The sequence below is a fragment of the Aythya ferina genome (assembly GCF_964211825.1).
Source record: "Aythya ferina genome assembly, chromosome: 6".
Classification (NCBI taxonomy): domain Eukaryota; kingdom Metazoa; phylum Chordata; class Aves; order Anseriformes; family Anatidae; genus Aythya; species Aythya ferina.
Window position 1 is genome coordinate 40,245,608 of NC_140303.1, and position 14,694 is coordinate 40,260,301.

General features: G+C 50.5%; 1 protein-coding gene across 6 annotated transcripts in view; it reads right to left on the reverse strand.

The window, feature by feature from the left end:
• Nucleotides 1–14,694, reverse strand: part of CACNB4 (calcium voltage-gated channel auxiliary subunit beta 4) — a gene marked incomplete at its 5' end in the record, with an annotated part of 64,491 nt that overhangs the window by 41,813 nt on the left and 7,984 nt on the right. Inside the window, one exon of one of the 6 annotated variants that reach the window (XM_084523304.1) lies at nucleotides 116–248. The exons of the other annotated variants lie outside the window; for them this stretch is intronic. Coding sequence (XP_084379430.1) covers nucleotides 116–160 — 45 coding nt within the window. Of the gene's footprint in view, nucleotides 1–115; nucleotides 249–14,694 lie in introns of those variants that run through there. 6 annotated transcript variants of the gene reach the window in all.

Genomic DNA, 14,694 nt, shown 5'->3' on the forward strand with positions numbered 1-14,694 from the left:
AAACCCGGGCCCAGAGCCAGCCGCTACCACACACACCGCGCCTCAGGGCCCTCAGGGCCCGGCCGTTACGCAACGCCTCAGCCCCCGACCCCCAAGCCACCGCCGCGGCACCCACCGCCTCCGAGTCCTCGAAGCCGTGCAGGTACAAGTTGTCGTACATGGGGCCCCGAGGGCGCCGGGGGCGCGGAGCGCTGCGGCCGGGAGCGGGCGGTGCGGGGCCGGGCTGCCCTCAGGGCGCTGCGGACGCCGCCTCCCGCCGCCCACCGCCGGCACCCCCCCCCTCCTCCGCCGGCCTCCCGCTCCCCGCGCCGCCGCGCCGCTATTGGCTGAGCCGCGCCGCCGCCGCGCCGCTATTGGCTACGACGCGCGGCTGCCGCGCTGCTATTGGCTACGACGCGCCGCCGCCGCGGAGCAACGGCCGCCGCTCGGCGCCTCAGCGATGCCCGCCCAAGCCCAGCGGGCCCCACAGGGCAGCAGCGGCGGCCGCTGTGGTGAGGGAGGCTGAGGGAGGGCGGCTGCTCGCTGAGGGGTTCATCTCCACGTCCTGGTTTAACATTGCCCCTCCGCCCTGGGAATTTTCTCCCGAGGTGATGCAGCACACAAACAAGCCCCAACCGCAATGATTAATAATAATAATAATAAATAAGCCCTTCACTCGCGCACCCCCTGACCTGCCGCCTCAGCACGCCTCCCTCCGTCCCCAGGCTGGCAGACAGCACCGAGGGACAGCCCTGTGTGAGGCAAAACAAGACAACAAATCCAGGGAAATGATTTACAACTCACTTCCTGCTGCTAATTAAGCTAATTAGCTCAGATTTCATCTTCAGCGCAATCTGATCAAACATCTCCACGTTGATAAACACTCGCTGTCTGCCCCATTTGTTCCATCTCCCGCTCCTCCCAAAGGCTTCACTCAGTGCTGCGAAGTTACCACTGATCGCTTGGGAGGTGGCCAACAGGCGTCTGAGGCAAAGCCAGAGGCGTTCCCCTCCCCATCTTCACAACCTCTTATCAACTTCTTCAAAAATTCCCCCAAATTACGATAAAACCTATTTCCAATGTGCTGCTTCCCCCGTGCATTCTGTGCTTCTGTCCATACAAGCTCCTGGTTTGCCAAAAGCCTTTGTGTCTGCATGAACGTTTACCTCACCTGAAGTGCCTGTCAGGGTTGAGCCCTCAGGCTATGGGATCTTCCAAGGAACAGCAACACCCCCAGCCCGTGAAGGAGCTCATTGCCAGCGTTACCCGACAGACAAAACGCGAGGTGGTCACTGACGAATGTCTGATGGCTTTCCAGTGGTCCATCTCAAACAAGGGAGCACTTTTTGTCAGGAGACAAAACCCACTCCATACGACTAACATTACCTGGCTCCTTTTCCCGGCCATCACCACCAGACACCAACCCGGCCCTCATCCCACTCGTGTTATCCTCCCAGGGCCGGAGAGCACGGCCGGCATGGCTGGGGCACTCCCCAAGTCTTGACCAAGGCCGTTCAGCTTTCAGTCCCTGAAATTGCCTCTAAAATTCCCTTTGAACTCCCCTAGAGGAGTTAATGGATGAATGTTTAGGGCCTACACTGCGCAGCATTTCGCCCCTCCCCAGCCTGAAGATCCCTGATGTTACAAGCTTAAGGAAATAAATACATCGGTGGTAGGTGGCTATTAAAATTTAAAAGGGGAAGGAATTCCTAAGTGCAACATCAAAATCATTTGTCAGCGCAAAATAAAAGAAGGACATGGGATCACGGGAAGAAAAAAAAAATTGCATCTGAGCTTCGCATAAATTTGTAATGAAATAACTTAACTCAGAAGTCAGGGGAAGAGCTGTTTGATTTCCAGCACTTGCATTGCACGCTGTCCTTTTAAGATACAGAGGTTATTTAAAATATATATTTAATGACTCGACTTGAAAGGCTCCTAAAAGACGCTATAAAAAACACACAGCTCATTAAATAGGGATTGTACTGGAAAGATGTAAACACAAGGGATGCCCGCACGGCCCGCTTCTAGCATTTACCTTGGGTGCCTCCAGCAGGGCGTGAGGGCCTCCCCGGCCCCCAAAAGAGGGGCTCCGAATCCCCCCGAGGAGCCTGGAGCTGCACCCAGCTCTCATCACCCACTGGGCACAGTGCCTGGACATGGGGACAGCCGAGCGGGGACAGTCCCAAAAGCTGGGAGAAGGTTGGAAATGGGAAGCGAGCAAGGGTTGCAGAAGGGGAGGGTGTAAGGCTAAGGAAAATAATTTGAAATAATTTATTTCAGTGACAAGCCATCACTAATACTCTGTAATTTGTAGTGCAGGTATCTATGCATGACTGCTGGAGCACAGGGCATTAGCTCAATAAATCACGTTATGGTTTTACAGCGAGTGATGCCATGTCCCACAAAGTCAGATCTCACCGCTTCCAACTCAGAGCAGGCAAAATGGAAGGGGAACAGAGGGAGAAACAGTTATAAGCTCAATCTTTTCTAGGTGAGCTTCCCTCAAAACAGGTCAAACAAACAAGCAAAAAATCCACCACAATAATAGGTGAGGGTCACACATTAGCTGAAAATTGAGAGATGAAAATCATGCCTGGCCTCCTTCTGGAAGAGCATACAGATGCTCTGGTATTATGAGGCATGGGAATTTCACTGCCTCAGGCCAAAGAGCAAGGCTCTGCTACCTGTCATCCTCAGTCTGCACTTGGCTAGCACCAAGGCAACCAGCATCCAAGAACCCATCACTCTGCGTGTCTGCGCGCTGGTGGCTGTGAGAGACCCGATGGAAACATGTCATGGATGGGTAAATGAGCTGAATTAAGTCTTTCGAAGGTCTAATCCTTTAAAAATACTTTAAATGGTGTCAGCTGATGCATTATCCATTTTGCATCATTCAATTTGCTTATGACACTAATCTTCAAAGAGTGGTAAATAGGTATTTCAAGCAGCCTGGCCTCTACTGTTAAAGGGATTTAATCGCGGCGCAGTGCAATCTCTACGAGCGTGTGGGTTATTCCTCGCTGAGCACTGCTGTCCTCTGGTGCTCTCAGCAGGACTGCTGTGAATTAGGTTTCCTGCGGATTTGCTGCAATACCGCATGCAGGGAGCGTACCTCAGCCTTTGATCTCGGGCCACAGCTCCACGTGTTCCCAGGGGCACAGGGGATCATGAAAAAGATGCGAACAAAAGACCCCAAAATCATCCAGTTTCTACGGGACCTACCCAAGGTGCCTGCCTGCCCCACTGTGAGGAGCGCAACGAGCCCGTATGGCGTAGCAAGGAAGGCATCCTTTGGAATCACCAATCAATGCTAATTAAGCTGTTGTGGCATTTTGAAGCAGCGTTAACACCGAGGTCAATGCTCTGTTGCACCCCGCTAGGGGATGGAGAGGCGGGGACTGAAGTCGGAATACTCCGAGCATCCCACAGACCTCCAAAATCTGTGGCTCCCTCCAAACCCGCTGATCACACCAGAGTTTATCCCCATTCTGTTTTTGGATTGGAACCAACCCTTCTGGGAGTACAAAGGGGAAAAAAAATAAAAAAGATAAATCCTCTTCGAGGCATGCATCCCTGTATTCCTGCCTATCAATTATTCAGTCATGTCGGAGCTATCCAAACGTGGGAATACTCCTTTTCCCAGAACATGAATTTTGTACAGAGCCACGGGAAATTGTGTTTAAAGCCCAGCCTAATGATTACACAATCAAATGACAGCACTCGTGTGGTTCGTTTAGGAGATGGAGCAACGAACTATTTGCATAAACACACTGAAGGGCCATTTGAGCGAAGGCACGGTGACTGGATTGCCAAGTCAAGTAAATACCTCAGCACCGCAGTGCGCAAAGCCAGGATGTAAGTCAGCAACTTCTGCCTTTTCCCTGCTTTATCAGACTTTGCTCCCACCTGGGGTTTTGCTGTGACTGATGGACCGCAGGCGGCAGGACCCCGAGCACCCTGCTGCTGCGGAGAGGGGTCGACACAAATATTCACCCCGAGGCAAGACATGAATATTCACCCCAAATATTGCCTCGAAGAAGATGGATGGAAGTTCCTTGCAGCCTCTTCCTTGTCCAACAGAATGGTTCCGATCCTGGGCTCACACCATCACTTAGGACTAATGAGATGGCATCCCTGCAGAGGTGAGGGCACGTTAACAAGAGGCATTAGCGCTTACATTAACAGCACATTTGGGTACAAACCCTCTCCTTCTAGCACGCAGCAACTGCAGCATTTATCAGCAAGCTTGACCCAGAACATAGCACTGGTTCTGGTCTTTCCTCACTTGCATTTCGGGACCTGTTGAAAAACACTGCGCCCCGCCACGTGACGCTGCTCCTGCTGAAATCAGCAGAAGAGCCCGAGCCTGTATTTCATTAGCATCACGGAAAAGGGCTGTCAGCATTCTCCAGCCATCCACCTAGGGCAGAAGTCGCTTCCATCACTTGGAGGGAGTCCAGTTGCTCACTCTTCTAAGTTATCTGGCACAGCCCACTTGCTCGCCCTTCTCCCTCTAAAGCAATTTATTTCTCTGCCTCTCTCCCTCTTCCCTCTGTTTTATAATACGGATTAGGTAAGCAGCTGGTTTTAGCAACACCAGCTCCTGCCTCGGGGTGGAGGAACGAATGAGCTAACCTCCTGAGATCCCCACTAACCCTGTTTTCTAACATCTCGGGAGCCGTGAGAACTGGCTGACATTTGTGGTATTTGCCTGTCCCAGAAGTTATTAGCCGGGCAAGTCCTTAGACTTCAAAAGGGAGAAGCCTTGTGGTGTTTGGGAGATGTCTTGGCACGGAGGGTTCAGTGCATTTAGAGGCTGAATTCAAAGGGAGAACTGGATGCTATGCTTTAATTCTCTGAATTTCAAGTAATAAATTAGTCTGGTAGGGTCTAATTTGGCAGTTCTTCTGGAGGAAGTGAGGTGCCACCTATTCTAAAACACATTTATCTGCCACTGTTACATAAAGGCTGCTATAATTAAAGAGAGTGTGAAGACTTCATTGTCACTTGCTCCCGATTTAAAGCACCTACGAGGAGAGGTAACTGGGCTATGTTTGCAGGTACCCTCTATATTTAACTCGTTGTGAGATTTCTCTTTCCTGCGGGCTCTATGGAGATTTGCAAAAAGCTGAGCTGTGGGAAACTCGGAACCATAGCTACAGCCTTGCGGAGCGGTTTTGATAAAGATCATCTCCACCTCCCGAGGCAGATACGAATGTGCTCAGGTTTTCGTAACTCCAGCCAGCCCTGCTCTAATTATGCCTTCTGCTGGTGCGCGGCGTTGAGCACGGCAAATCTGAAATGACCTGCAGGACGTAGCCCACGGCCACAGCACCGCGTTAACCTGGGTGAACCTCTCAAAGCCTGGGAGCTTGCAATGAAGGACCTGTAGAGCAGTCCCGGTGATAGCCACGGACCCGCACGCAGCCATCGCCCTCCAGCACAACTCCAGCCACCGAGCAGACATCCAAAATGTGGTCACATCACAAAAAGACAGCTTATTTTTGGGGCTGGAGTTGGGTCATGGCTCTTGGCTGGAAGGAGGATATGGGGGCTCTGTTTTCAGAGCAGACAGGCATTTTATCTCCCATGCCAGAAAACATTTTGTCCAGAGGATTAAGAGCGTATTTTATTTCTTATTTTAAGCTGCTCTTCTCTTCTGATGAACGTTCATCAACCTCCTTAACTGCCCTGAGTGCTGATGCCGAGCGTTGCTGTATGCTTCAGACTGCAGCTGATACAATTATGGGAAGCTATCAATAAAAGCCAATCGCTAACTTTATGGGAAGCTGCTGCTACCTCATCTAAATTCTGGAATTTAGAAGCAGCAGTGAACCTACAGCTTCTGTTCGGTGACACAAACTGATCTGCACTTTGCTGCTTCTCCCTGGGGCTTTACAGGGATGGCTTGATTAGCCCGTCATGTGTTTTGTTTTGTTTTTTTTTTTTGCTTATTTATTTATTTTCTTATGCTTTATAAGCCAATTACCATATACTGCAACACAGCACTTGAATTCCATGGCAAGGGCCTACGGGAAGCTTCAGCTCGTTTCAGCAGATTTCCGTGCCGCCCATCCAAGCGGAGAACCGCATCCAGAAGCAGCCGAGCAATGACGGAGCTGCCGCTTAGCCAGCTCGAGGCCCTTCAGTATTTAGGCAGGGCACTTGAGAACCAAGTTGGGGGGGAAAAAAAACCCACAAAGATACAAGATTTTTACTGCCTATTTAAGTAAGAGACTTTACAGGGAAGAACTTATTCGAGAGACCTTTTCTCACCTGCCAGAGACCATCCGTTTAGGATGTTCTCACCACCCAGGAGTACACCGTAAAATTTGCGTATAAAGTCCTGAAAATAAAGGCTGCTTATCATCGTTATGGGGCTCTCCTGGAAGACGTAAGGTCTTCTCTTAATTCCTTCAGCATCTCGGCGTACTCCACACGCCAGCAGCGCCGTGTGAGCCCCTTTACAAATCCGAGGCAGTCAGAATGGCTAAAAATACCTCCTGCCTTTCCCTTACAGAAGAGAACAATCATAATTCTAAAATCCTTGCAGCACAGCCCGTCTCCCTGTTACGGGTACGAAAAGCCCTGTGTGTAAAGGGGGCCGGTGCACGAGGAGTTATTAAAATAAGATGGAGCAGAATCTGATCCTCTGCTTTTGGGAAAGATATTTGAACTGATCTGTAAACCTTTACAACTCCCAGTCTGAAGCAATGCATCAGTGCACGTGCTGCCAGTGCCAGCCTGTGATAGCTGGGGGTACTTCAGAAGCTCAAGCCATTTCTGATGCTCTGAGCATTTAGACAAATATCAGTATTTTTTCACTTTCAGGCAGTTGTTAGATATCTATTTTCCCTCATCTCTCAAATCCTACAGTGACACACCAAAAAAAAAAAACAGAATGGTTGGTTTATTGCAGCCTCCGACAAGATCCTTACAGAGGCTACTTTAAATAAATAAAAAGAAAATCCCTAAATAGACTGCTGGGGGGAAAGTTGTGTGCTAGATCTGTAACTGCCTATGAGATGGGATACAAAAAACCAGGAATGAATGAGCAGCAGCAATATTTAGGGTCTCGTATTTGCTACAGTCCAAAAAAAAAAAAGAGAATGAAGCACGTGCAAGGAAGTCACTTGGGAGTGAGCGTGGAAAAATTCAGCTCAGACAGCTAGGCTTGACAGAGATACAAGCAGAAAACAGAATATTGTAATGGGAGCTGCCCAGAATAATAAATAATGGCAGTTCTGCCATCTCTGCCCATAATCACTGCGAGCGATACAGATAAAGCAGCAGATCAGAACCATGTGTTCCCGGAGCTTAATTCAATATCCAGAAGAGGGAGCACGGAATTAAATGGCTACAAAAGTCAAAACTGATAAGAGGAAATATTTATCCAAAGAAATCCAGAGCATTAAAATAAATGATGCAGCCAGAAGCTTGTAGCACTTCGCCCTAACCAGGAAAGGATCCGGTGTTTATTTGAACCCTGCAGCCGCTGCAGCTCAGCAAAATGAGAAGAGATGGCACAAACCCTGCTGTCGGCCGGGATCCCTCGGCAGGGCCAGGCTTAGGGAGAGACCCAGCACTGCGGGCAGCTGGTTCTCTCCCTGGTTGCTCATTGACTTTATTCTCCCGGAATACTTGCCACGTGCTGCTGGAGGAGACTCAGAGTCAGGCTCCTCCAAACTGGGAGCTGCTGATCCCACAGCACTCCGACAGCGCAGCCTTTGGGCCCCACGCCTGCCAGCACGGCTTCCAGACCTGCTGCAGGGAGGAGAAACCCGTTCTGCTCCAGGTCAGAGCAGAAGTTACGACTTGAACCCTCATCACTGCTACTAAACCTTATCCTGCAGTGACACATCACACGTCTTAGGAGGGAATATTGCTGCCACCTCTTGGTTCAGCAGGATAATAAGAGCAGAGGAAGATTACTGACTGCTGCTCTGCACATGGGGCACCCGAGCAGCTTCCCTTCATCTCCCCCACACCCCTGGAAACCTCTGGTTTTAGGATGGCTTTCAAAAACGAGCTGGTAGTAGGGCAATCTGATGTTACTTCTGTTGACCTTGACTGTCAAGTCTTAGGCCAAAGAATTTCACCTGTGCCCCCCAGCCCTGCACCAAGATCTGCAGTTTTGTGTTGGAAAGAATTACACTGGGCTGACAGGAGTTGCTGCCAGGAAGGCACCTGGTTTTCACTTGAAAACATCAGGAAAAAGGTGAGCTCGCTGCTGAGGCTGCCATCCAGCCTCTGCTCTGGGGAGGAGCTGCCGGCCGTTGTGTTGAAGCACCCCGAGCAAAGCCTATGAAGGTAGTTAAAAAAAAAAAAAAAGTTAAAAACAGTTTATAATATAACAGTTTATATATAGGAAGATATTGCAGCAACACAACCAGCAGCAGCCCCAGGGCTGGGAAGGGCCCCTGCAGCAGCTGACAGACAACGCACAGCGTTGAAAGCTGGGGCACTGTGCACAAGATCAGTCCAGCAGCCTTACAGGCTCAGCCGTGGACAAATAAAAATAAAAGGCTATTTATTAAACATGCTTAGTGTTTCTCACAGTGGCAGGAAACAAGCATGAAGGATTAAATAGCTCCTTTTGTCAGCGGGCTCGCTCCTTCCCACACACGTACGCTCCGCTCTCCCCAGTGGGTCTGAAAGCCCCAAATTCTGCATGCAGCTGATTCAGTTTTATTCATCTTGTGAAGAACCCACCTAAAACTGAGTATCTAGCTCAAGAGGTGAAGCCTGATGGGCCTGATACATTCATAAGAACATTTCCTTAAAATGCCAAATGTCTTTCTTTTATGCAGATCATAGAGCAGACATTTGGATGCCTTCATCTTACCCGAGCAATGATGCAGGAGTAGTGAAAATATTCTGTCTACCTGCAGCTCACTTCCCTCTTCCTTCCGAGTGTTACCAGCCAGTAGCTCCCAACGTTCCCCCACCTTGCCACCATCCATGATACAGACCAAAACGCCGATTTTCAGAAATGGAGAAGCTGTTTCCAGAAAAAGCTTTTGTTGTATGAAGAGTGGTAGGCACGGTTTGCCAACCACAACCAGCAAACAGCCTGAAAGTACCCTCAGACGCCAGCCTCACCTTCCCAGGGAACTCACCCTGCAGCCAGCCTGCTCGTTAGCCCCTTAGTGCAATTAATGCCCCCAGCTCCCCAGGAGGAGCCCTCTGGCCTCCCCCTGAGCCCCAAAAGCCATGATCACCTTTACAGGGCGAGGAAGCCGTTTGGCTGTGCTGGCAGTGCTGTGACACCTCGTGCTTTGCTTAACGCTTCAGTCTCTGGAGGAAGGACAACACAAAAAAAAAAACATAAAATCAGCTTTAATTCCAAATTCCTGGCCAACACAGCTGGGGGAAACCACCCACAAAACTCAGAGCTGCAGAGCCCCTTGAAACAAGCATCGCTACGTGCACTGCCATCAAGTGACACCAAAGCAGCCCTTCTGGTATGAGCGCAGCCAGCTTTCTCTTCCTATAGCCTGCACCAGTTAACAAGGGACACAAACCTGGTTTTCTGCTGCTACGTGGCCTTCCACTGCTATTCTGAATGTGGGTTACCATGGCAATCGGCAGAACCCGGCACGGATTTGTTTCGTCAGACTTGCTGCACAATTCGGGGCACCCAGCTAAATACTAGCCTACTATTTCCTCCAGACACACTGGGAAGGGGAGCTTCCATGAAGCTCATGGTTTCACGAACAAACCCTCACAAAATGTGACAGATTAAAGCAATTGCCATTATTTAGAACCGAGTTTAATTCCACGAGCACGTGGGAGTGTTTACTGGGGTTTCAGGACTCCAAACAACTCCAGCTTTGGAGAATCTTCAGCATTGCCTCCGTGCTCCCCATGCCTGGGGAGGAAGCAGGGAATCACGTACCTGCACTCGCTGCCCGGGGCCTTGAGAGCAGCCAGTGCGGGACCCACAGAGGTCCCACAACCCTGCCCCATACCTGGGAGATGCTGTAAATGCCCCAAAAATGCAGACAGCTGGAAAGCACGGAGCAACAGGGCTCACAAATGCCCAGGCAAAAGCTGGGTGCAGCACCCAAAGCTTTGGGCGCAGCACAGCAAGGGATGGGGCCGCTGCCTGCTGGCATGTTACCCCTCCAGGACTGTTTTGTGGTTTAATATGAGGGTTCTCACAATTTCCTATTGCCAGAATAGCAGGAGCAGGCTAATTTGCATTAGCAAATCTGGGTTTCTTTGCCTTTTTTTTTTTTTTTTTTTGATAATTGAAAAGCCAGGAGCTTATACTTTAAAAAAAAAAAGATCCGGTTTAAGTTTACATAACTCCAGCTCTCAGCAATGCCACCGGTTTAGTGGTAAATTACACATGTATTTGCGGCCTGATAGCATGGGATTTTCTTCTTCTGGAAGCGTGAGCTGTAATCCCAACCCCCTGTGCTTGGGACAAACCTTCCTTGTGCCGCTGTGTGAGCGCAGCACAGCGCAGGGCACCCAGCCGGCCACAGCTCTCCCCTTGGCCTCCACAGGGTGCTGAGGCTGGTCCTCTCCAGCTCCTTCCACACAAAGTACTTTGAATCCTGCCCAGAACTTCTGAACCACCTACATCCACATTTTGTAGCTTGACAGGACGGGAAATATTTAATTTAGGAAGTTAGCAAATGCTTTGTAATTTTTTTATTTGTCTTGTGCATTGCACAGCTGTAAATTCAAAGCAAGAGCCAGGGCTTGTGCCCTCGGCTCCAGAGACCAGAAAGCAAATTCCAGGATCTTGAGACTGCTGAAGAGCAGCTTGAGCTAATTCCTGTCTCCTGAGCTAACCTGAGCATCCGATCACACATCCAGCACCACAAATTGCACCCCAAAACAAACCAGCAGGAGCAGCTCTCTGGAATTGAACTGTCCCGAGCTGGTGATGTTCGACTCTGAGCCAAGCCCTTTGCTGAGAACTTGAAAGCTGTGAAGATGGCCTTGAATTTCCCGAAAGGACACAGGCTCCAGGGCTCCGGCTGTGTGCTCGGTGAGGAGGGGATCGCAGCAAGCCGCAGTGCCAGCCCCATCGTGTGGCCTTGGCCAGAACTGCACGATTTTAGCACACCCAGCAGTCATCCAGCTTGGTCCTGCAGCTTTATCCTGCCTGGAAGGCTAAGGAAGAGATTTGGGAACAGATCCCCAAGGACTACACCCCAGTAACAGGCGCTGTCCTGAAGGTGGGTGCCGGGAGGCAGCACCCCTCCGAGCCAGGCGTCTCGTCCCGGGGAAGGGATGCTCCGCGCCAAACCTGCCTGAGAAGAAAGCACAGGTTGAAACCTGCTGAGGAGAGCAAGGGGATCCAGCTCCAACACCACAAACTTTGGAAAAACCAAACGGGATTAAGGCTGGAAGTTATTTGCAGCTGGGCCAGCACACCTTCAGCACCGCGAGGAATTGTTAGGCATTGGAACAGGCTGCCCAGGGAGGTGGTGGAGTCACCATCCCTGGAAGTCATTAAAAGACGTTTAGATGTAGAGCTTAGGGATATGGTTTAGTGGGGACTGTTAGCTGTGAGGTTGGACTCGATGATCTTGAGGTCTCTTCCAACCTAGAAATTCTGTGAATCTGTGAATTGCAGACACAGACGATGCCGGCTGAGGAACAAGAGTGGGAAAAGCTGGCCACAGTGCTCCAAGCTGCTGCTTCCCACACCCAAAACCAAGAAAAAGAGCAAAAAATGGGAACTGCTGGAGGTGAGAAGTGTCCCAGAGCACGCTGGAGCCTGAGACCCAAAAGCTAAAGCAGCAAGTTGAGGCAGAGCAGGAAAGAAGTCATGAAAGCGCCAGCCAGCAGCACAATGAAATTTGTACAGAATGAGGCTATCAGGAAGTGGAAAAATAGAAATTGGCCAGCCTGTGGCTGGTGGGCTTAAGAGCAATTCACACGTATATTAAGAACAGAACATTAAATATGTTGTAAAAGGCTTCGGGTGTAGCTTCTGCAACTCTAGGAGTGATAGCGGTGACACGGAGGTGAAAGGAGCGCTAACGCAGAGCAGACACGGCTATGAACAAGAGCTGTTCGCTCGTATTTAGAGGTAAATAATGTGACATTCACATCTAGCAGTTCCAAATGCCTTTTCCTCTATGAATAAGAATGAAATAAAAGTAACAACAACTTAATTTTGGGGTTGTCATACACAATCTTCACCCAGGCGTACTACTAAAATTGGCTGAGGAGCTCTCTGAATTGTTAAAAATTGACGGCTTATTTTTAAGTAAGCCTTGAAACGCTGAGGAACTTCCAAAGGACGAGGAGTGAGGCAGCAGCGTGTAAATGCTGAACCTGTGCTGTGTCGCTGGCACCCCTTAGCACGCTGCTGGGCAGCACGGTACGTTGGCCATCCTCGTGGAGCCCTCCCAGGCCGAACTGCAAGCTCCGGCACTACCAACAGCCTACAGATCACCAGAAGGCTTCACGAGACCAGACTACACAAACCCGAGTTTTTCTAACCTCATTGCTTAGGAAATCTGAACCAGCAACTGCATCATTCCCCAGCCAGTTGGATTTCATTTCCCCGTTGCACACCAAATTGCTTCAGGGGCCATTCCCACAGGCAGTTTTTCCTTCGTTTATCACAGTGTGGACGTGCAGGGGCAGCAAACTTCAGTTTTAGTGCCAATGGCAGGCAGGGGACACGGACTCTGCGTTACTGGCACAGGCAGTCCTGCCTGTTTCGCCATGGAAGAAGCTCGGTGATTTCAGCAGGAGCAGGACAGAGCAAAAGAGATTTGGCCCCAGGTATTCAATCGCTGGTTGCTTAGGTGCAGCACAGGAAGAGAAATACTGTGCTTACAAAAATAAAGCAGAAAAGGAAAAATAAATCCTCAAGAAATTATACATGAGGCCTGCTCTGCCCCTCTGTATATAGGGTCACTCCTGATACACGGTAAAACACACCGTGTCCCTCTCCAGCACCCTGAAATCCCTTTTCCCCATCTGTCCAAAGGAGAAGCTGCCCTCCTCGCCAGATGAAGCCCCCACAGCCGCAGCCTCGTGCCGCCGCGCTCCCCGGCGTGCCCACGTTGCTGCGCCCACACCTTCACTGCCACAAAAATCACACTTCTCCCAACTTGCTCCTTCTCTAAGGCGCCGCATCCCCGTAGCAGGCTGATTTCAGCCCCAGAGCTGTTTCATCTCCTCGTCTTCCATGAATCCTTCACCTCTCGGGTCCTCCTCTGTGCACTGTTGCTCCCCTCCAGAAGCACCCCGTGGCCGTGGTGCTCGCAGCCTGTCTCACAGCAGGACCAGCCTTCTTTCCTTTCTTCATCACCTTCTTATTGCTGTGCTCAAAGAAAGGTTTCTCTCTGCCCTCCACCCAGGGTGAAGGCTACAGCCCTGAGGACTCCGATGGCTGTAGCTTGCAGGGAGATAACCCAAGAGGCAGCTGCATCCCCACGAGCACGCCTGTATTCACACATCCCCTTACTACAGCTGCCAAGGGATCTCTCCAGAGAGCTCCGAAGCACGAGATGCGAGCTCTCACGTGGGAGTGCTCTGGGAGGAGGAGTAAATTTAGGAGCCCCTCTTCAGAGCAGGGTCCTCGAAGCACAGGTCTGTCGTGAGGAAAATAAAGAAACATCCGGAGCTGCGCGTTCAGCAGGAGTTTACAGCTGATCTAAAAATAAAGGTGGGGCAAAAGGGAGACATTTGAGTCAATGTATGTACTGTAGAAATTTAGGGCATGATTCATTAGCCAAAAAAATCCGAACACCCTCTGCAGCTATTTTCAAGGAGGTACATGCATAATTTATGTGGAACACGAGTGGGCTGCGATTTCCCCCACACTGCTTCTGCATAAATTACACCGGCTTGTAATTCATCACACTTCTGTTTTCCTGCATGTAAGCGGTAACCTCTCATTTCACCAGCACGGAAAGCAGAGGCATCTGCCAGGAGGACGGTGAGGCACTCGCGGGTGAAACCGCTGCGGGTTTGACACGTGTGCGTGGTCCCAGGCAAGTGGGAAAGGGACAGCTCACGGCGTGGGGACCCTTCACTGCTGTTTCGTTGCTGATTCCCAGAGTTAACGAAGTGCAGAAGTCTCTCTAAGCCGCTCTCAGAGAGGACCCGAAGCACAAGATTGCACAAGGTTTAAAACACCAGGAGATTTGTCACGGAGGGATGTCAGCTGCTCAGTCACTTGTTAATGGTTTAAATCAGAAAAATCCCGAAGTGCATCAAATGAACTAATAAAACCCCTCGGCTTCTAGCAAGGATGAAACCTGCCTGAACCCAAAACGCAGAACAACAGCTCTGTTAGGAGCAACCACACAATTCACGGAGCAGAGCACAAAACCTTGCAGAAGCCTTGTGATGCGAGCAGCAAGAGGGCCTGGATGGGGGGCGCGGTGCTCCACGGGCAGCAGCCGGCCCCGTTGTGCAGGGAACGCCTCCACGAGCAAAGACAGGAAAAGCAGAAAATGCAGAAAATGTGGTGATTGTGTAAGAAATTATAATACGGAATAGGGAGCTTGCACAGAGATGCCCACCAGGGACAGCAGCACCCTTCTGTACCTCCACGTCTGACAAGAGAGGACCCGGCCTTAGGAATGAAGTGGCAGAGGGATGAGTATGGATGGAGGAGGCACACGGCACAGCAGGGACACACCACGTCCGTGCCACTCTTCACACTCTTCTTGGGGAGACAATCAGCCTACAAAGTACTTCCTTCAGCACCTGTCATGAGAGGCA